The following is a 22,700-nucleotide window of genomic DNA, read 5'->3' on the forward strand; positions in this document are numbered from 1 at the left end:
GGTCACTATCTCCTCCTGGAATGCAGGGGGAGTCATTCTCCCATTCTCTGTCTTCTTTTAGCCTTTGTGTCACCTAGTTTCAACCCAGCACAACCTAACTGTAAAAATCAAAGCTTAAATTCAAAGCCCCACATCCTAACTTTTAATGGGATTATCTAAACATGTCCACTGCATTGGCCCCTGCCAGCAAGCTCCTCTACCTCACAGTCCTGAAGCCAGCCAGGGAACCTACACCACCTCAGCTCCTGTCCCATCACCACCAAGATCTCTAGAGAAAACTGGTAAGCACTACTTCCCTACCAATAACCTCAGGCTTCCCCAAGAAGGGCAACACATCCTTGGCTACTGTGCTGTTGCCACAGTGAAATCTCAGCACAGTCTACTATTGCATAAGGGGAAGGAGGAAGGGAAAGAGCAACCTGTATCACAGAATGGTTGGGCTTGGAAGGGACCTCTGAAGGTCATCTTGTCCTAGAGCTCACTGCCCAAGACCATGTCCAGAACAGCTTTTGAACACCACCAAGGACAGGGACAGAGACTCCATGACCTCTCTGGGAAACTTGTGCTGGTGCTTGGTCACCCTCACAATAAAAAACGTGTTTCATCATATGGAGTGAGGTGCAGCTTCAGCTGAAGGACATGCTTTAGTTACCTCCCAACCGACTGAAAGTAACTCTTCAGCAGGCTGCAAAAAAAAGGATGATCTTCCGCCTCTAAAGCTTCTTATCTCTGCTCTCCACCCAGAGAGCCTATGGGACCACCCCCACAGACCTACCCTTCTCTTTGCAACTGCTGCTCTAAGACACCAGTCATAACACATTCTATGAATGATGCACTTAGCAAGATAAACACTTCTTACTCAGTTCCACACAGCATCCCACCCATTAACAGTGACAAGAAACTGCAGGTCCTGAAGGCTCATGTCTTGCTATTAACACATTAACATGGTGAAATAGCCAAGTACTGACTTCCTAATGCCACCATCAGCTGTGAGAGTAGTGGGCAAAATCATGTACATGATATAGAATCAAAATCACTTCTCACTTCATTCAAAATAGCGTACTCCCCTGGGGGCCATCAGGGCTTCTTGATCCCTAATGACAACCCTGCTGTTTCTGCTTAAAGCCCTTCTGCTCTGAACATGCTAAAACACACAATTCAACATAACCAAGCCTGCAGCTTCTGTGACATGCTGCTAGCGAACTGGATGTGGTGAGAAGGTTGCAGAGCATGAGGGAGGCTGAAGAGGAGTTAGATAGCCAGATGGTTCCAGGTGCAGTCTGCTGTGGACCCACAGCCAAACAGCCAGAAACTCCCCCACTGGCACACAAAGAAGGGAGGGGGGGTGCATTAATGCAGAAGAATGGAAGCTTGCAATGGCAAGGACCTGGAGGAGGATGAAACTTCTCCCAAAGCCTGAGGTGCCCTGGCAGAACCGCTTCACCACTCTGCAGACTTTGAAAAAAATGCATCACATCAGGAGAGATGTTGGAGCTGAGTAAGGCAGCCCAGCATGCTCCCCATAGAACAACCAGTGTAACTAAGAAAAGGTGATGGGTGCTGGTAGCAGGCAACTTTTCTGAGAGGTACAGAGGCACCATCTGCCGACCTGACGCACGCTCTAGAGGGGTGCTGCTCACCAGGGGCTTGTGCCAGCAATGTCACCGAGAGACTACCGAGCCTCGTACAGTCCATTGACTGTTGTCCACTGCTGCTGTTTCAGGTGAGCACCAGGGATACAGCCAGGAGCAGTCTGAGGATTATCAAGACGGATTACATCAATCCTCCCAGTCAAAGGGAAGGGGTTTGAAAGGGCCAGTTGAATCTGGCAAATCAACAACTGGTTACAGGACTGCTGCCACAGCCGGGGGTTTGGCTATTTAGACCATGGGACTTGCTTTGAGAAACCTGGACTACTGAGGGCTGGTGGCATCTATCTGTCAGAGAAGGGGAAGAGCATCTTCAGTCATAGGCTTGCCAAGCTGGTGAAGAGGGCTTCCCAATCCTACCATCTTGATGCCAGTGCCAGCAACAGATGCCCAGAGTTTGGAGAGGGGTCACAGGTCAGCAGGGGAGCACCTAAGCAGCAGCACAAAGGAATTCCAGCCAGTAAGTCAGCTTCATCGGGGCCCAACTTAAATGCCTCTATGCAAATGCACATAGCTTGGGGAATGAACAAGAGGAGCTAGAGATGTGCACACACCTGCAGGGCTACAATCTTACTGGCATCACAGAGATGTGGTGGGATGACTGCTATGACTGGAGTGTTGAAATGGAAGGATAGGCAGGGAGATGAGGAGGGAGGGGTCACCCTCTATGTCAGTGACCAACTGAGTGCATGGAGCTCTACCTGGGAAAGGATGAGGAGGCAGCTGAGAGCTCGTGGGTCAGGACTAAAGGGAGAGCAGGGACAGGAGACATTATAGTGGGGGTCTGCTACAGGCCATCTGACCAGGAAGACCGAGTGGACGAGGTCCTCTATAGACAGATAGGAACAGCCTCATGTTCACAAGCCCTGGTCCTCATGGTGGACTTTGACCACCCCGATACCTGTTGGAGGGACAACACAGCAGGGCATAAACAATTCAGGAGGTTCTTGGAATGTGTTGATGATAACTTCCTTCTCCAAGTGATAGAAGAACCAACAAGTGCTATGCTGGACCTTATTCTCACCAGCAAGGAGGGGCTGGTGGGGAGTGTGAAGCTCAAGGGCAGCCTTGTCTAGTAACCATGAAATGGTGGAGCTCAAGATCCTTAGGGCAGTGAGGAGGGCACACAGCAAGCTCACTACCCTGGACTTCAGGAGAGCAGACTTTGGCTTCTTCAGGGATCTGCTTGGTAGAATAGCATGGGATAAAGCCCTGGAGGGAAGAGGGGCCCAGGAAAGCTGGTTAATATTCAAGGATCACCTCCTCCAAGCTCAGGAGCGATGCATCCCAAAAAAGAAGTCAGGTAAGAACACCAGGAGGCATGAATGGATGCACAAGGAACTCCTAGACAAGCTTTAACACACACAAAAAAAAATCCTACAGAGGTGGAAGCAAGGACAGATAGCCTAGGAGGAGTACAGAGAAGCTGTCCAAGCATCTAGGGATCAGGTTAGGAAGGCTAAAGCCCTGACAGAATTAAACTTGGCCAGGGACAAGGGCAACAAGAAAAGCTTCTATAGGTACATCACTGAAAAAAGGAAGACTAGGGAAAACACAGGCCTTCTCTGGAAGGAAACAGGAGACCTGGTTATCCAGGATGTGGAGAAGGCTGAGGTACTCAACGGATTTTTTGCCTCACAGTCTTCACTGGCAAGTGCTCCAGCCACACCACTCAAATTACAGAATGCAAAGGCAAGGACTGGGAAAATGAAGAACCACCCACTGTAGGAGAAGACCAGGTTCAAGACCATCCAAGGAACCTGAAGGTGCACAAGTCCATGGGACCTGATAAGATGCATCCATAGGTTCTGAGGGAACTGGCAGATGAAGTGTCTAAGCTACCATCCATCATATTTGAGAAATAGTGGCAGTCTAGCAAAGTTCCCACTGATTGGAAAAGGAGAAACATAACCCCTATTTTTAAAAAGGGAAAAAAGGAAGACCTGGGCACTACAGGCCAGTCTCATCTCTGTGCCTGGCAAGATCATGGAGTGGATCCTCCTGGAAACTATGCTAGGGCACATGGAAAATAAGGAGGTGATAAGTGACAGCCAACATGGCTACGCTAAGGGCAAATCATGTCTGACAAATTTGATGGCCAGCTATGATGGTGGATAAGGGAAGAGCAACTGACATCATCTGCCTGGACTTGTGCAAAGCATCTGACACTGTCCTTAACACCCTTGCCTCTAAAATGGAGAAACATGGATGTGATTGGTGGAGTGGATAAGGAATTGGCTGGATAGTCACACTCAGAGTTGTGGTCAATGGCTCAATGTCCAAGTGTAGAGCAGTGATGAGTGGCATTCCTCAGGGGTCGGTGTTGAGACCAGTGCTGTTTAACATCTTTGTTGGACCCATGGACAGTGGGATGGAGTGCACCCTCAGCAAGTTGCCAATGAAACCAAGCTGTGTGGTGCAGTCAACACACTGGAGGGAAGGGATGTGCCATCCACAGGGACCTGGACAGGCTTAAGAGGTGGGACCATGAACACCATGAAGGTCAACAAGGGCAAGTGCTCTTGGGACATGGGTCAGGGCAATCCCAAGCACAAATACAGGCTGGGCAATGAGTGGATTGAGAGCAGTCCTGTGGAGAAGGACTTGGGGGTATTGGTGGATGGAAAACTGATTATGAGCCAGCAATGTGCACTCACAGCCCAAAAAGCCAACCAAATCCTGGGCTGTATCAAGAGAAGTGTGGCCAGCAGGCTGGGGGAAGGGACTCTCCCCCTCTAATCTATCTTGTGAGACCTCACCTGCAGTGCTGTGTCCAGCTCTGGGGCCCCCAAAATAAGAAGGACACAGACCTGCTCAAGTGGGTCCAGAGGAGGCCACGAAGATATCAGGAGGCTGGAGCACCTCCCCTGTGAGGACAGGCTGAGAGTTGGGGTTGTTCAGCCCGGAGAAGAGAAGGATCCAGGGAGACCTTATAGTGGCCTTCCAGTACTTAAAGGGGGCTACAGGAAAGATGGGGAGGGACTCTCTATCAAGGAGTGTAGAGATAGAGTGAGGGGTAATGGTTTTAAACTAAAAGAGGGTAGATTTAGATTAGATATAAGGAAGAAATTCTTCGCTATGAGGGTGCTGTGACACTGGCACAGGTTGCCCAGAGAAGCTGTGGCTGCCCCCTCCCTGGCAGTGTTCAAGGCCAGGTTGGACGGGGCTTTGAGCAACCTGGGCTAGTGGAAGGTGTCCCTGCCCAAGGCAGGGTGCTTACAACTAGGTGATCTTAAGGATCCTTTCCAACCCAAACCATTCTGTGATTCTGTGTCACCTGTAAGACCAAGAGCACATATGCTGAAGCGTTAAAAAAGAGTTAAGCTTTAGCAAGTCACCTAATAACGATCCAGCAGGCTTCTTGCCACAAGTCAGGGGTGATTTCATCATCATCTTCATCATATTGCATATCTGTCAGGGAAGCACAACACGTAAGCCCCGCTCTAGCCACCTCGGTGTCTCTCCTCACCTGCTGAACAGGGCCGGCACACGCCGAGCTGAGGAACCCTCCAACACTCCACCTGGCCGCCCAAGGGCCTCAGACGCCTGTGGGAGACCCCGCCGCACCCAGAGCGCTCCCCATCCCAACCGCAACCCCACCCCCCCGCCGCCTTCCGCGGGCCCTGCTCCCCCCGTCGCCACGCTGAACCGGAGAGCAGGCCCAGCAGGGAGCGGCCTGCAGCCGCAGCGCCCTCACCTTCGTCCGCGTCATACATGGTGGCAGCGGGAAGAGCCGCGGGTGGCGGCGAAGGCGGAGACGGAGCCGAGTCGAGGCGCGCGGCGGCGGACCGGCAGCGGCAGCGTCGCGTGCCCTGCGCGCCCTGCCTGCGTCACTCGCGAGGCGGGGCGACTGCGCGCGCCGTCTCCCAGAAGGCAACGGGGGAGCGCGCACGCGCGGCTGCTACGCCCCGCCCCGCCCGCTGCCTCCCGCGGCGGAGGCGCTGCCCCGCCATGCTCCGCCTGGCCCCGCTGCTCCTGCGCCACCTGGCCCGCGCTCGGCCCTGGGCTCCGGTGCCGCGGCGCGGGGTGGCGGCATCAGCCAGCGGCGAGGAGGAGCGGTTTATCTTTCTAGAGTATGAGCCAGAGCCGAACGAGGTGGCGGCGGCGGCGGCGGCAACGGTGCCCCGCTGGGAGCAGCGGAAGCCGGGCAGGGAGCGGCGGGAGCGGGGGCCGGTGGCGGGTCAGCCCGATCCCTCGGTGACGCCGAGCGGTGTGAGCTGCTCGGGCTGCGGGGCTGAGCTGCAGTGCTCCGACGGTACGGCGCCGGGCTTCGTGCCGGCAGAGAAGTACCGGAGCCTGTCGGAGGGCACGGCGGGGCTGCGGGGCGCCGTCTGCCAGCGGTGCTGGCTGCTGGCGCGCCACAGCCGGGCCCTGCGGCTGCAGCTGCCGCCCGACCAGCATCGCCTGGTGGTGAGCGCCGCCCTGCGCCGCCCGCCGCGCCACGGCCGCGGCCCGCTCCTTCTCTACGTCCTCGACGTGCTGGAGCTGCCCGACCCGGTGCTGCCCCAGCTGCCGGCGCTGCTGGGCCCAGACGTCCCCGCCGCCGGGCTGCTGGTGGTGGGCAACAAGGTGGACCTGCTGCCCGCCGACTCTGCCGGGCACCTGGGGCGGCTGCGGCAGCGGCTGGTGACAGCCTGTGCCCAGGCCGGCCTGCGCGAAGCCCCGCTGGTGGACGTCCGCCTGGTGAGTGCCAAGACGGGCTTCGGCCTAGAGGGGCTGGTCAGCCGGCTGCAGCGCTCCTGGAAGTGTGCCGGAGACGTCTACCTGCTAGGCGCCACCAACTCCGGCAAGTCGACGCTCTTCAACATCTTGTTGCGCTCCGACTACTGCAAGTCCCGTGCCCCCGACATCGTCGACAGGGCCACCGTCTCCCCCTGGCCAGGTCAGGGGCGCTTCTCTTCCCATCACGGCGCGGGTCATCCATGGTGTTGGATACTCAGAGGCCAGCTGGCCTACTCTCAGCCACCCCTGGGGCAGAGGGACCCGTCACCAAATGGGTGCCTGCCACCATGAAGCATTGCCATTGTGGGCAGTGAGGTCCAGTGCTGCGCCATGCTTCAAATCATCACCTTCTTTGGGGTGGGAGGCGTGCAGAGCGTGCTGTGAGTCTTGTAGCAGTAAGAGGTTTGGTGAACCAGAGCCGGCCTACGTGCTCGCCTGCCAGCAGGGACGGTACCTTTATCTGACATCCCTACCAATTAGGGGGTGCCCTCCACTCTAAAGAGACCGGGAGGTGGACTGGTGAGCACCTGTAAAAACAATCATAGGCCAAACCAAGCTGCCTGGAGGTGGGAATTGCCTGAGGTGTGTTAAGTCAGTCTTGACACCACTTGGCTTTGAGACAATTCATCAAACCATAGGTGAGTGCAGATCTTGAGCAGGTGGGTGCCTCATTTCCACCACCTTGGCTGGCACAGCTAGTACTTTATGGGAGCAGCTGTATTTCTACCTCCAACTTTGTATTACTGGATTTCACCCAAAAGTTTGAGAAGCAATTTTTTTTTTCTTGTTCCTCAAAGCTTAAATGTGCCACATAGATTGCTACCTTCTTTTTTTCAGGGACAACACTGAACCTATTGAAATTTCCAATTATTAATCCTACATGTGACAGGATATTTCGAAGGCAGGAGAGACTGAAAGAGGAGGCAACAAAAACAGAAGATCAGCTAAGCAGTGAAGAAAAAAAGTACCTTAATCAACTTAAAAAGCAAGGTTACTTAGTAGGTGAGTATTGCCTGAGTAAAGGTATTGCCTTTCTGCTCCGATGTAAATACTGTATTACACAAAGGACTGTTAACTTATTAATTTTCTGTAGAATCCAGCTGATTTTGCCAAGTAATTTCTTCCCACTCTGAAAGAACTAGTTTCCATTTAATTATGGGAAGAACACACTATCTGTAGAAGCTATAAAGAGTTTCCAAACTTGTATTCAAGTTATTTTGACCATTTTTTGTTCCCTGACTAATGGGTGCAAGCCCTCTAGCTCCTCTGTAGGGAGCATCATTAATATTTCTTTTGAGAACTTCTTTTTCTGCCATTGTAGTAGCATTGCAGAGGTGTCCTCTGTGCAGTGCACCTCCCATCAGCATTTGCTAACCCAGTTCAGAGAGCTTAGCAGTTTACAGTGATACTGCATTATAGGCTGTCTCTTGCTCTCAAATGAAGAAAACAAGTTTCATTTTTCAATAATCATGTTTTGGCTGCAGACCACAGTGATCATACATCATTTTAGTATGTATCCAATGGAGGGAGTTGCCAGAAGATAGCCCTGATTTTCAAGTAATTCTGTGTTTGACAGTCTAAGGCAGAAAAAAGAAGGCAGCCTGCTTTACTGTGAAACAGAAATAATGGAGTGTGATCTGGTCCCTGCTGAGGTTCTGGGGCTTGAGGAATGCTAAGCGAGAATTGTAGAAGACATTTCTTAACATCTTGGCTTTTGAACGCACAAATTCCGAGTCACGTAGCATCTTTATGACCTTTATATTACCGCTGTGCATCCCTTTTAAGCAAGGGACGGGACAGATGTCCGATTGAAGGAAAGGCAAGTTAATAAATTAATTACAAGGAAACCTCTTGTTTTAATCCAGGAAGAGTTGGAAGAACATTTCAACAGCAGAAGGCTAGACCTGTGGTTGACTTTGACCCTGACATGCTCTCATACAGCATAGATGAAGAGCCCAGACATTCCCCTAGGAAGCATGAGGAAAGGGAGGAGTTCACATACAACGAAGTGAAGGATGCTCGCTGGTGTTTTGACACTCCAGGGATTGTAAAGGAAAACTGTGTAGGTACTCTGTGGTGCTGTGTTTTGGGATGACAGGGTTTGGGAGTACTGTTCTGGCTTAGCTCTCCCACAGGCACAGTTGTATTTCTGCTGCAGTCCTGGGGTTAGGATTCTTTTGGTTTGGGCAATTGTGTTAAAATATGGTTTGTATTTATCTGGGAAAGGTTCATTGTGTTAACACTGTTGCATTTCTGAATAGTGCATACTGATCTTTGCAAGGGAAATGTATGACTGCGTCATCAAACTTTGTTAACATCTAAATGAAGGGAAGTAAACGACAAGCTGTAAGCAAGTTTATACCAGCATCACCTGATTAAGTTTGCCCTTTTTAAGCTCTACCAGCCTACTGAAAAAGGTGGAGCTTAGGAGGATAACCAGTGTTGTGTGAGTGAAACAAATCTTTGAGAAAGCATTCTCCTGAAGCTGACAGGATCTGCAGTGCTCCTGTTAATAGCTCCAATACATCAGACCTACCTCAGTGTTTCAGCACACGTCCAAAAAAGTTGTGTTTTGATTTTTTGATCACTTTGATACCTGTGCAGAGAGCTACAGATCATCTTTTGGGGAAGATGAAAAAGTATGGGAGGTAAGAGAATGAAGTGCAAGAACTGTACAGTCATCAGCTTTGAGACCTGGTTTGGTAACAGGAGATTGGATATGTTTTTCCTTCTTTTGGAGTTGGATAAGTGTGGAAAACAAGTGGGTTTTGCTGTTTCTGACTTTGATTATTCTTGCTGTGCCTTTGGACAGCTACCTGCCAAGTTTCAGACCAAACTTAAGTCCTGAGGTCAGCAGATGGTCTGTGTGGCAGATTTTGTCAGGGGAGTTTTTTAGTTATGAGCAGGTGTGAGCATTTTTTTCTTTTGGAAGAAGAGGGGAGGGAAGGAAAGTGGCTGTTAGCATATGATGGAATTAAATTTTTGTTCTTGGGGTTTGTTTTTAGCTGCTTCCTCATGACTCTTTCCAAAGCCAAGCTTCTGGAAAGTCTGGGAAAGGATTATTGATAACTCAAATCTTGGATTAAGCATTGCCAAACACATCAGAAAACCTGCAGCTAGCAGGACAAACCCTCCTCATTTTAGAATCAGAGTTGAAGGCTCTCCTGACTTTCAAGCTAAAGATTGTCTGCCTGTGAACTTAAGAAGAGCACTCAGGGTACTGGCTGCACCACAACCCATGTTAGTTCAGGCTTTTAATACTGAATTGAGGTTAATCCTCATGGCCAGACTGCTACAAACCTGCATTTGCATGGCTGTAGCGTGCATGGGGGACACAGTCTGAAGCATTACTGCTGTCAGTTCCCTATGTTTAGGAAAGAGACACCGTCAACCTGAAGACTAGTCTCTTCCTTCAGGGCACTGCTTCCTCTGAACTTCTGTGCCTGTGTCGTTTCATAGCTGGGTTTGAACAGTTGCTTCTTTAAGAAGTAATCAGACTGCTGCGGCTGCAGCATTACTGGTTAAATTGTTGGCTTTGGGGTGGATCATTTCACTGAAACAAGCTAGCACTGAAACAGATGAGCCAGTTAAGACAGGAGATGGAAGGAAAGGGAGGAGAGGAAGACAGGCAGCAGGAGCATTTGGGAGGCCTCACAGAGGGGAGAGCTTGTTTTGCTGTGCCTGGGGTAGGGATCCATGCTGTGTGGCAGGCTGGTCATCCTAAAGTTTGAGTTGTGTCACAGTATGATCCAGCACTTTTCTCTCAGTGAGATGAGACTAGCTTTGCTGCTAGTATTGATGTGGTACTTTGTGTCACTACATAAGTGGAGTAACTCAAATGTCATAGCTGAAGGTGGTCTCCGGTTCTGCACATGGCAGCATTCATGCTAAAGCACAGTAAATCTTGTGTGAGCTTGTTCCAGCCAGACCCAGAATTCCCAAATCCATGGTCCAACAGGCTGCTGGCAGCTCTTATACTTTGTTATGGACCCTGCATGGCCATGGAGATTGGTGACATCTCTGCCTCATCCTGTTTCTCACTTACCATGTGGACCAGAATTGAACTGTTCTGTTAGATGTTCTTCACACTGCTCTACTTGATCTTTCTCCTCTATCAGTACAAGACAAAAATTTCATTGACTCATTAAAACATCTGGAATAAGTTAAGGCAGTACAATTTATTTTGCAGGTTTTAAATCTCCTGACAGATAAAGAAGTAAAGCTGGTTTTGCCAACACATGCCATCATTCCACGGACCTTCATTCTCAAGCCAGGAATGGTTTTGTTTTTAGCAGCCTTGGGACGAGTAGACTACTTAGAGGTAAGGGAAGAAAGGATTCTATGAGCAGCTGCTTCATCTCTTGTGATAGTACCAGATGATAAAAGGCTTTCTGGGTAGCTTTTCCAGACCCTTTCTTTGCTGCTTTTGTGATGACAAATCTGTTAGTAAAGCATGCATAAAGTCAGAATGCCTTGGGATGGGCAATTGCAGTTGAAAGGTTTGATACTTGTTACCAGCATGCAGTATTTTACATTGTATGACAGTAGCTGCTTTTGAATGCTGACAGACGCCTTCAGCTTAATGTGCTTCCCATAACATACAGAGGCACAAGGCAGAGAGGGAAGGAGGAGATGCCAGAATTAGCTGGAAAATAGTTGGGTTTCCTCATTTCTGTGTTTCATGAAAGCTGTTTGCCATGAGAGAAAAGCATGGGCATTTTGCTTTCCTGACACAGACCTCTGAAGAATTTGCCCAGTGAAGCAATTAAATGCACATGTATTTTAGTTTCTGTAAAAATATTTTTAAAAGGTGCTCTATGTGTGTCCCTGCTTATAATAATGCCTTCCTCAGTAGTTTGCCCCAGTTTGGGAAGGGCGTGTATGTATGGCTATTCCTTTTGTTTCAGTCAGCTTTCCAAGATCACCATAAAATGTTGAGTTGTTACTTTGCTGAGGGCATTTTTGACCTGCTGAAAGAAAACCAGAAAGGTGGAGGCGACAGCATTCTATAAGTAATAATGTACCAGTATGACAGGAGAGCTCCATCATAGTTAAGGTGAGAATGCAGAGCCCTGTCCCAAAAAAACAACTTGGCAGTACAGAAGAGTAATGCCTCACTCAGGAAAAAATGCTGTTTGTGATGAGAGCAACCCAGCAGAAGAAAGCCTGTCTTTATCCGTACTGTCTTGGGCAAAGCTCTAGGAAAAGAACTTCCTAGGCATGTTGGTTGGGAGCTATCAGGGACTTAAGAAAGCACCTGGATTTGCATCCCTAACAAAGTAGGACAGCAATACAGGTGACATCTTGCTGGCAGTAAACACCCTCTGCAGAAACACTGTGAGACGAGGCAGCTACAAGGCCCCCCAAGGGGTGGTTTTGTTGTGAGGGGTGACTTTTGTCCTTGGAAGTTGTGGAGAACACAGCTGGTGTTGGCAGCCTAGGTAACCTGAGGTCAGGGTAAAAAAGTGCTATACTATCTCCTGATGAGAGCATCAGTCTCAGAGACCTGCTCAGTGCAGCAGGGCTGGCAGTTAGGCTTCCTTCATGTAATGGTGCTCTTAGCAAGCTGAGCCATGCATGTTTAGGGCCCCACAGGTCCTTGGTATCTGTCTTGGCCCATTGCTGTATCAGCCTTGCAAATGTACATCTTCCAGAGACCTTGGAGGAAGGCGTCTGTGCTCAGATCATGACAGAGGAGCCCCCTGCCTCAGATTAGGTCTGTGAGGAACTTGAAGGAATCGCTGAACTCGAGTTTCCGTATTTCAGGCTGCTAGCAGTGTTTGTAGAGGTTTCTTCCCTTTCTGGCCTTGTTTGCTTTTTGTGCAAAAGTTATGAGAGTGCCTGCTGAAATTGCTCCACATTCGGTCTTTGCATAGTTTGAGAGCAGCTTGGAATCAAGTATAGTTTGATGGGAGATGCATGCTAGAAATGTAAAGTGATAGGAGAAGAAGCACCAGACAGGAGATGTCCATCACCTCTCACTATATAACCACACCAAGTTTGTTCTTGGGAATTAAACTTGAGCAAAGACACCTCCTGGATGATTTGCCTGAGCTGAGCAGATGTGATGGGAGGGGATATGGTATTGGGAGTACTTTGAGTCAGGATGGTGAAGCTCATCTTCCCCATTTATATAAATCCTGGCTCTGCAGTGACCCAAGGACCACTCAGACAAGGAGTGGACATCAGTCGAACAAGTTTTCAGCATGCAGGAAAGAAATGGAGCAGGAGAGAGCAATTTGAGGCTGCTTTTCTGTTATTGTAACATCCATCCTCCTCTTGTTATTTATTTCAGGGAGAAAAGTCTGCCTGGTTTTCTGTCATGGCTTCTAACCTGTTGCCAGTCCACATTTCTACCCTGAATAACGCAGATGCCATCTATGAGAAACATGCTGGCCAAGAATTACTAAAGGTAAGAGGAGGTGCTGTTGTGGGCTTTGGGTTGCAGGTGGACACGCTGTCCTCCCTGCCTGGTGAAATGTCCACCCCAGCTGGGGCACAATTGACAGGAAAAACCAGCATGTGTCAGTGTCTGGCTTGAGCCCAGAGGGCAACTGAGCACCACGCAGCCACTCTCTCACTCCTTCCACCTCAGGAATGGGAAGGAGAGAATACAACAAAAGGCTTCTTGGTCAAGACAAGGATAGGGAGGGATGACTCACCCACTATGGTCACCAGCAAAAGACAGACTCTTAGGGGAATAAAAAGAAAATAAATTTAATTCAGACACCACCAACAACACTTAACAGAGTAGGACAGTGAGAAGCATTACCACTTCTTAAAAACACCTTTCCCCCACCCTCCCTTCTTCCCCAGCTCAGCTTTGCTCCTAATTTCTCTACCTCCTCCCCCCAATGGTGCAGGGGGCAGGGAATGGGGGGTGCAGTCAGTCCCACTGCTCCTTCTCCCTTAGGGGGAGGACTCCTCACACTCTTCCCTGCTCCAGCGTGGGATCCCTTCCACAAGAGACAGTCCTCCATGAACTTTCTCCAACATGAGTCCTTCCCACAGGCTGCAGCTCTTCACGAACTGCTCCAGTGTGCAGTTCTCTCCCATGCATTGTCCTCCCAGCGCCGAACTACAACAGCATGGCCTTCTCTCTGAGTCCTGACCTTCTTCACGCACAGTCACCTCCTCCAGTGTGGGGTCCTCCATGGGCTGCAGGGGCACAGCCTGCCTTCTCACCATGGGCTGCAGGGGAGTCTCCACTATGGCAAACCTCCCCCCTGACTCCTCCTCCTCCTGTCTTCCACTGACCTCAGTGTTTGCAGAGGTGTCTCCCTCACAGCTCCCACTCCTCTTCCCAGGTTCCCGTTCTGAAATCTTATCACAGAGGCGCAGCCACCATCGCTAGTTGGCTCAGCCTTGGCACAGAGGTGAATCTGACTTGGAGCTGGGGAAGCTTTGAGAAACTTCTCACAGGGGCCACCCCTGTAGCCCTTTCCCCCACTACCAAAACCCTGCCACACACACAAACCCAGCACAGTCAGGAGTTCAGGACTTCTGTGGTGGGAGAGTAGAGATCTGCAGTGTGCAGCACTCTTCCACAGGCTGTGTGGCTGCAGCTGTGTTAGGGAAGAGCACCTGAGATGGGGTTTCAGAACAGATTACAGTTGAAAAATGTACCTTTCTTATTCTTTCCTTGCTGGATCCTCTGCACATCTCTTCGTCTTCTGGTGGTCTGACTTTTTCCTTGGTATTGCCTCATACTGTGTAGCACTTGCTCGGGGACAGGGTGAGCTGTCCCTGTCCTGACAGCTCCATTCCTGTGCACATTAAGAACAGGTGCTGTCCCCTGTCCCTCACATCAGGGCAGCTGGCTTGAGCAACCAGCTGGGTCCTGCAGTGGGCACTCCATCTTAGCTTACCTCTGAGCTCCCACTGGTTTGCTCTGGATGTGCTCTGGATGTTCTTGGCAAACCTGAAAACTCCTGTAGGGTATTCAAGCCAGCTCTTACATGGCTAACAATGGTCTAATATCTTTATTCCCACTTGTGCCTTGTTCACAAGTTTAAGGTAGTGCTGAAGCATCTCTGACTGTTAAATCTTTTCTCCATGTTTTGATTTTAGGTTCCCATGGGTGGCAAAGAGCGAATGAAAGAGTTCCCTCCGCTTGTCCCTCAGGACATTACACTGAAAGGAATTGGTACCACTGAGGCAGTCGCAGATATCAAGCTTTCCTCTGCAGGTAATTTTAATATTTCTTCATTAGTTTGCTTTGCAGGGTCTGCATCCTAGAAATATTGATGGGAAGAGGCCTCTGAAGGCATGAAGCTCTATTTCCTGCTCAGAGCAGGACTGTCACCAACACAAAATCAGGGCAGCCATGACTGCATCCAGCTGAGGCTTGGCAGCCCCTGAGAATGGAGATTGACCACCACGGTTGTACAGGATAACCACATTGCAATACTTTATGCTCTGGCTGCCATACAAGTTCCACAGCATCAGGAATGGCAGTGACACTGTTGGCTGTCCAGAAGAGAGGGAAAGGGCCATGGATTGGAAAGCTTTATTGTTGTGGTTTTGTAGTTCCTACCATCCGTCTTAAGTTCATCAGGAAAGAGCTGTGTCTGGGGAAGAGTAAGATGTGGATTTAGGTGCTATCTTCTATTGGGAAAGGGCTGGGATTTGAGTTTGCTTTCTCAAAGAAATCACACTGGGTAACTCGGGTTCTTCGCCAACATGGGAAGCACTGAGTTTGTGTCAGAACCCTCGTTCAGATCCCAGTGACTCGTCTCGCTGACTGACTGTATTTTTTTTGGCTGTGCAGGCTGGGTGGCAGTGACAGCTCACGCAGAAGAGAAATTGCTGCTCCGAGCCTATACTCCTGAGGGCACTGCATTGGTAGTGCGGGAGCCTCCCCTTTTGCCATACATCAGTACCATCAGAGGGTCCCGGATCGCAGGCACTGCTGCCTATAGGACCAAAAAGCCTCCCTCCCTGGTGGAAAACCTGAAAACCGCAGGGAAAAGATAACACTTCTCATCATTTGAGCAAAGTAGAAGACAGAACAGCCTGTGGAGAACCTTATTGCTTATTGGTATTCGGGGGAGCTTGGACTCCTTTTTAAGGGCAGACAGGCACATTTTTGAAAGCAGGCCTGGGGAGGAACTCCACAAGTCCACACCTGATCCAGCCGCTGAACTGTAGCCATTTTGAATGAGCTGGGTGGCTGGTACCTTGTGAGAGGTGAAACAGCTGCTCCCTGGGACCTGCCACTATCTGATCAAATCCCTTTACCTGTTTCCTCTTGAAATATGGGATGGAAACTCACCTGCCTGCCCTGGGCTGGCTTTGCTGCTCATAGAATAGGTCTTCTTTTGCAGACATGCTCCCACAGGTCAGAAATCATCACCTTGTTCTTGGAGGCTTTATGGTGTTTCCAAGGTGGAAGGAGGTGGTTCAGGGAGCAGCAAGGGGAGCAAGGAATGCTCCAGTGTGGGTATGACCCTCCTAGTGGCTGATAATAATTCAACATCGACCAAAAATCAGGTCCTTAGAGTCCTTCAACATCTGGGGCAGACAAGGGGGCGCAACATGTTGCTTTTGGACACAGGGAAGGTGAATTAATGAAAAGCAGGTCTGCTCATATGCTTGAAGAGGAAACTTGCAGCTCACTGCTTTGATTTGGTTTGTAGCTTGTGTAAAGGTTTCTGAAAGTGAGGATGTAGAATAAAACTTTGCAAAGACACTCCTTTGTTTCCTTTTTGAATCACTGACAAAGCAATCTTGTGGGGGCATGAGCATCCTGTGAACTACATGAAAGCTCCATCAGGAAGGCCAGTGTTAGAGGAAAGTGTATCATGCCCCTGAGGTTGCAGCCCCACTCTAGTTACTGGTACAGCCAGCCTCCCTCGTAGACACACAATGGGTGAGGACTCTGCTGGTCCCATGGCCTTACAGTCTCACAGAGCTGTGCAGGTGTTCTGACACCCTGAGCTGGCTATTAGAGGCCCCCACACCCCTTTACTCCCAGTCCGTTTCACCTGTTCTCCAGCTAATCCATCTTGATCCTCGCTAGTGATAGCATACCTGTCCCCACTTCAGTGGCTGCACCATGGACACACAGCTCCTTCAACCCACAGTCTGACTTCATTTGCTGCTCTCATGTCCTCATATGCACACAGAATACAGAGCACTCACCCAGTTAGAAAGGAATTTAATAAGGACACCAGGTAGATTGTGCTGATCAGGTGCTAGGGCAGTGACAAACAAGCGTACTGACAAGCCAACTATTTATACATAACTATCCCTCTATTTCCCACACTTGTTCTTCAAATCACCTAAATCCCTCCCTTTTTCCAGCTGTGATTCCTCCAGTGAACAAATCTTGTGCAATCTCAGTATGTTCTTCTGCTGCATCCCCTGATGTGTGTCACATCTCTAGACAACAATCCTCCTTAGCCCAAAAGGTGACCTGGAGAGCTCTGAGCTATAGACTCACAGGATGGTTGGTGTTGAAGTGACATCTGGAGGTTCTCTGTCCCGCCTCCCTGCTCAAGCAAGGCCACTTGGAGCAGGCTGCCCAGGATGGTGCCTAGGTGGTTTTTTACTATCTGCAGGGATGGAGACCACAACCTTCCCTGGGCAACCTGTGCCAGCGCTCTCACCCTCACAGTAAAAAGTGGTTCCTGATGTTCAGAAGGAACCCTCTGTGTTTCAGTTTGTGCCCATTGCCTCCTGTCCTGACACGGGGCACCACTGAAAAGAACCTGGCTCTGTCCTCTTTATAAAGGTGTTATAAACATTAACAAGATCTGTCTCCAAGAGAAAGACACTGTGATGGATTTTGCTCCTGGCCAGAGGGACTGATGGCTCTGCAAACACAGCCCTGGGAGGGGCCCAGACAGCTATTGGTTCCTCGGGAGTCCTTCGGTTGCGTTCCTATCTGCTATTGTGCCCCTGTACAGCTCTAGGTTTGTGCAGATGGGCCTTTGATGGGCTAATGGCTCCGATGATGGCCCTGGGAGTAGCCAGTCAGGGCATTATTTGGGCTTTGCTTCCCACCACTCTCTGTGTGTGCTCCTTTGTGGGTGTGCAGCCTGGCCTGGAGAAGTTGCTTTAGTCTGCATGATGCTTAAAGATGTCTTTTCACTTGCCTGCGGCTACGTTTAGACAGCTCAACAGGGCCAGCCTGCAGAAACCCGGCACTCGCCCCATCCTGCTGCTTAGAATGACATTTCCAGACAAAACTAACCACAGGCATCGCTTTTTGCTTATGCTGTTACACAGATAGACGATGTTTTGTGCCTTGAAGAGAACCTGTCTTGTGCCGGTAACATACTTCATTTAAGGGGGGGGGGGGGGGGAGTGGGCGCTGGGGAGGAAGCAGACAGTGGAAAGCAGAAGCCTGTGCCGCCTCCATTTGTTGGGATTATGTGGAGCAGCCTGAGGAAAGCAGGCATGGAAAAAGTCACAGTGCTCTCAGCTAAACTGGGAGGCAGGAAAAGGGTCTGGCTGCGGTCTGTTCAAACTAGCTTGACAAATCCAAACCAGGCATCCCCTATAACATTCCTCTGCTGCTGTATGTCTGGGAAAGACAACATGAAAGGCAAACATCTCCGCATGTGGAAAGAGCAACTGGAAGACCTGCCTCTGTTACAGTGGTGATCCTCAGCCCCTGGGCTGGATGTGAAAAATTGCAGCCAAGGCGAGTGTTTGGTGTAGCAGATTGCCTGGTTTTGGGGGGAAAAAAAAAAAAAAAAAAAAAAAAACCAACAAAAAAACCACACCCCCCAAAAAAATCAACAACAACCTTTCTACAAGGACAGGTGGGCTGCATATGGGCTCGGGTGTACCAGAAGCATACCCAGGAGAAAAGGCTTGCTGCTAACACGGGGATGTGCAGTGAGGGGGCATGCATGCCTCCCATGCCCAATGTCCTTTTGTGTCCAACGCAGATGTGCAAGGGGCAAGCTGGGGCAATGCAGGGCCTTGGCATTGGGCAGGTGTTGAAGGGCTTTTGCAAAAGCCGTGCTCTGCCATGAGAGCAGCAGCCAGCTATCAACAGCCCCAGCTGGGAACAAAAATGGATGCTCCTGACACATGCTAAACCCAGGTATGCAGGAGGTTGTAATGTGGAAGCAATTAGTGCCTCAATGAAAGCATAGATACGCCTTTTATGAGTTCCCAGGGCTGAATTACACAGGAGCTGAAGACCTGCTTGGAAACGCTTCCCAAATGGAGGGGTTTGTGTCTGGTTTATACCAGACAGCCTGAAATGTAAGACAATTTTCACCATGCCTGTGGACAACGGCTGACTTCATCTTAGCACAGGAACCAAAAGCAAAGGTGATTTGAGTCTGTGCAAAACTGAGGCATAAAGAGAGGACTGGGAAGGTCCAACCCCCTGGAAGGTTTGCTCTTCATGGGTGTCCCAGTGTGCACTAGCAGGGTGCAATCATAGCTGCTCCAGAAGAGAGTATTCAGAACCATTCCGTTTTCTGGAGAACTGCACAAAAAAACAGCTCATGGCTTTAGATGAGGTCGTTAAAATACAGGTAAAATCCTACAGAAGGACAGATTTGAATGTGTAACAGCTAAAGTTGGCTGGCTGTCGGGGTTAAAAGCTGTAAAGCTGCCTTTGAGCTGTCGGGGGGGGTTGCAGTACCTGGGGGTGTTTGTGTACCTGGACAGGGATGCTCCTCAACTTCCTGGCCAAGCACAGAGAGCTGGGTTGGAGCGGGGCAGTGTGGCATGCAGAACTGGGCCAGGCAAGGGAGGGCTGCAACTCCCTGCCACACTGCAAGCAGGGACGTGCTGCTGCGGCTGGGAACCCGTAAGTTGGTTTGCTTTGGCATGCATCCGATGTGGTGCCAGCTCACCAAAAAAAAAAAAAAGGCATCTTCCTTTCCCTGCCCAGTGGCTATTGCCTTTTCAGAGCTGCTCACGGCAGGGGACTCCCAGCCTAGGGAAATTGGCGCTACTTTTCATGGCAAGAGCAGAACAAGTTCCACATAAAGTTTGAAATTGTGCCCACTGTTAACACTCCCAAAATAGCCTGTAATGTGGGGAGAGGTGCATTGGGCTGGGAGCCTAATAGACCAGAAGTTTCAAGCATCTGCTTCCTGGTGATTTTCCTGTGATTCACAGCTTGCAATTGCCCATAAACTCCCCTCACCAGCAAGTGTCTTCACTGATCTTGTAGCTAAACTGCTGGGAGTTGCCCATCATGATTGGTGATGGGGCAGAAACTTGATGATGGGTCCATGGCAGGGCGGTGCACTGACCCATCCCCGTGGTTCCTGCAGTGGCAGAGGGGAGTTTTGCCCATGCAGGTCAGCCAGCAGTGACCTGAAACACCAGGGGGAATTCCTGACCAGCTGCTGTTGAGTTGGTGGTAGCATCCCATGCCACACACTGGGTGTCACAGTGTGACTGCGGTCACATCTTTGAACTATTCTGTGCCTCAGGTCCCCAGTCCAGCCTCACCAGGCAGCACCAAATCAAGAAAGAGGAAAAAAAAGAAAAAAAAGCCCTCAAACCATCAGGGCTATTGTGGCCAGCCCTGAGCAAGTCCAGGGTTTAGTGCCTTTTGGAAGAACTAGAGCAGAACACAAACCCTTTACTAAAACCAGGACACCCAGCACAGTGATGGGAAAGGGGCTTACCCTTCTTTTGGTGTTCCTCCATGATTACAGGGCACAGGAATACTGAACAGAGTGCAAACAGCCACGCCAGGTCAGAGGGCAGGCAAACATGTGCTACACTAACCATGTGTTAGTTGGAGAGTGAAAGGGCTCAAACCAGTGAGTTTCTGATTAAGTCTAAACTGTGATGCATGAAAGTTTTGCTTGTGTTTGTTTCCCCAGGACTCCTCAACAGTTTTTCCTAGGACTCTTTGTCTGTCTAGACAAAAGTCAAATGCTCCCTATATAACTCACTGATAGCAGCCTTCAATGGGCCCTTGGGCAAATTAAGATAAGGGGGAACTTGAACAAAAGGTCACAGAGATTCAGTCTAGGGAGGATGATCTCACCGATTTAGGAAGACACCTGGACTTTACCTCACAGCGCATGCTCCGGGAAGAGCAGACCTGTGACTTCTTCCCTCCACCACCGAAGACCCTCACTCTATTTTGACTACACATGCTCGGACTATGTAAATGAATTCCAGAACTCATTATCAAAAGACAGGCCTTTCCAGGAAATCTAATGAATATGTGTGATTTGTGTGTATGTCAACTGATGTCCCTTGCTAGTTGGTGGGAGCCCTTATGGTGGAGAATCCCCAGGGTGACCCCAGTGCTGCTAATAAAGAATACCTGCTTAACAGTTAGGATTGGATTCTGACTGTTGAGTGAATTTCTTCGTTTCAGTAGCATGTGCTCTGCTGTGACTGCGGGGTGCATGCCTGCAATGCCACAGCTCTGTGTTGTGCATTGCACAAGCGTGTGCTATGCTGCAAGCATGTGCTCCTGAAATCCCCACTTAACCACTGCCCCATGGCAGTTTCACCTCCTGAGTGCCTGCTTAAGGCAGCACACACCTGTGCCAGCACTCAGAAGGTGGTCCTGCCACTTTATAACCTTATAACCACGCAGGGCACTGCCAATGTTCCTGCCCTGGCATCCCCACCAAGGGACTGCTCACCATCTTTCCACTCAACTTTTTGCCACAACTCTCCTTTGTCTGTCTGTGATGGACACAAACCTCATCTGTCCCCTCACCTCCAGCACAGCCTCTGCTGCAGATGACAGCAGTTTGAGTGCTCTGATCTATACAGGGCTAAAGGAGCCAACAATGGCTCCTCTGAGCAGCCCATGGGCAAGGGGCAGGTTCAGCCGCCTGGCTTGAGCCTGAGGGTGTCAGAGCACTGCCATGACATTGTCTTGCCACAGGTCAGGTGCCTCCAGCAAAGGAGGGAGATGAAGGGAACTCAAGTTACCAAGCTTAAAAATACAACCTGACAAAGGGTAGGGTTCTGCTCTTCTAGAATTACCTTTTCCTATGTATAGGTTATACTGTACGTGAACAAGATAAAGCCACTTGTGTCAGCATGGCTAAGCTTTAAAAACAAACAAACCAAGCACCAAACCAAAATCGGGAACCTAGCATTTCAGCTCCTTCAGAGCATCATCAATGCCTGAATAAGGCAGCTGAATTAAGAAATGAACTTGCTCTGTCTCCATACAAGGCAGCAGAAAGCTAAGCTATTCCTCACTTGAGGTAACTCACCTTTTGGGCATCTGGGTGAGTGGGCAGGAGTTCACACTGGCCTGCAAGGTACCATGGAGACATGCACTTGTGCTTGGCTACCCAGCTTTGTAAAAAAACAACTCAGCATAAAGCAGCTTCTAAGCATGTTTTCAGCCTAGCAGGTTTTATCCTGGTTTTCTAATCAGGAAAAAACTAGCAGGTTTTCCACGAAGGTGCAAGGAGCTAGCCAAAGATAAGGATGAGCTGACTGCAGGTTTAAGGGAAAATGATTTCTCAGGTTACCAACCCACTTGTGTTCTCCTGTTTCAGCTAGTTTGTCCCCAGAACACCTTCCTGGGGGTGGGGGACAGCACTAATTGGTGGTACAAAGGGCAGGACCTCCTCTATTGATCCTTTTTCAAATCATTAACTCACACAGCACAGGCAAAGAGGCACACAAGTATCCAGACCCTACTGTATCTATGCCATGCTCCCAGAGCATCTCCCTTGCAGTCCATGGGCAGGCTCAGGTACCACACCTGTTCCCTGTCCTTACACTGGCTTTACTGTAAACTGTGTACACATTGTCTACAGGACTTAAAGGGGAGCGAACCAAAACCTGCCCCTTACTCAGGTGATGACCGCCCTGCCACCCTGCAGCCCTCCAAGTCTATGCCCTGTGGTAACAGTGCACCCGGCTCTTTGCCTCTTGGCTACTGATCGCATGGCTCAGAACCCCGGATTCCCACTGACAGACTAAGATGACCCAGGGAGGGGGGGGACACATTGTTTACGAGAAAACATTTAATCAGAGAAGACAAAAGCTCACTGCTTATCCTTCTAGCATAGGAGTTCCAAACTGTTCAAAGCTGCCGCAGCTGCATGTACAACTATCCCCACAAGTTCATTAAATATCATTTGCCTTGATGCCTTGGCAAATAGGGATTGTTCTGCATTAGTAGGAGGTAAGAATGATCAGGCCCTAGAAGGCAGGTTAGCATCATGGGCTAATCCAGCTCAGGTTTTGTAAAAGGGCCAGGCTGACAGAGATGAAAACCCTTACAGGCTATACCAAGCTTCACAGCTCTCAAGACATTTTCAGTATCTATACAGACAGTATCATAGCCATAGGGATGATGGGTGACATAATTTTTATAAATCTTTTAATTCCCCAAATGAGGCAGCACCAGAG

The 22,700-nt window shown here is 49.8% G+C and overlaps 2 protein-coding genes across 2 annotated transcripts in view; one reads left to right on the forward strand and one right to left on the reverse strand.

The window, feature by feature from the left end:
* POLR2B (RNA polymerase II subunit B) overlaps nucleotides 1-5,446 on the reverse strand; it is a 26,161-nt gene extending 20,715 nt beyond the window's left edge. The window contains exons 1-2 of the mRNA XM_074905592.1: nucleotides 5,347-5,446; nucleotides 4,988-5,060 (exon numbers count right to left, since the gene is read on the reverse strand). Of these exons, the coding sequence (XP_074761693.1) occupies nucleotides 4,988-5,060; nucleotides 5,347-5,365 (92 nt within the window). The 5' untranslated portion in view covers nucleotides 5,366-5,446. The remainder of the gene's footprint in view (nucleotides 1-4,987; nucleotides 5,061-5,346) is intronic.
* NOA1 (nitric oxide associated 1) lies at nucleotides 5,353-16,062 on the forward strand. Its single transcript, XM_074905597.1, has 7 exons — nucleotides 5,353-6,531; nucleotides 7,209-7,373; nucleotides 8,237-8,433; nucleotides 10,561-10,692; nucleotides 12,667-12,783; nucleotides 14,442-14,559; nucleotides 15,142-16,062. Exons 1-7 carry the CDS (start codon nucleotides 5,364-5,366, stop codon nucleotides 15,345-15,347), a joined length of 2,103 nt encoding a protein of 700 aa, XP_074761698.1. The 5' UTR covers nucleotides 5,353-5,363; the 3' UTR covers nucleotides 15,348-16,062.
* Nucleotides 16,063-22,700: the final 6,638 nt, after the last annotated feature.

The sequence above is a fragment of the Athene noctua genome, chromosome 4 (assembly GCF_965140245.1).
Source record: "Athene noctua chromosome 4, bAthNoc1.hap1.1, whole genome shotgun sequence".
Lineage (NCBI taxonomy): Eukaryota > Metazoa > Chordata > Aves > Strigiformes > Strigidae > Athene > Athene noctua.

Coding starts and splice junctions, on each gene's coding strand:
- NOA1 (XM_074905597.1), top strand. CDS start 5,364: ATGGTGGCAGCGGGAAGAGCCGCGGGTGGCGGCGAAGGCGGAGACGGA. Junction 8,434..10,560: donor GGATTGTAAAGGAAAACTGT/GTAGGTACTCTG, acceptor TTTATTTTGCAG/GTTTTAAATCTCCTGACAGA. Junction 12,784..14,441: donor CTGGCCAAGAATTACTAAAG/GTAAGAGGAGGT, acceptor TTTTGATTTTAG/GTTCCCATGGGTGGCAAAGA.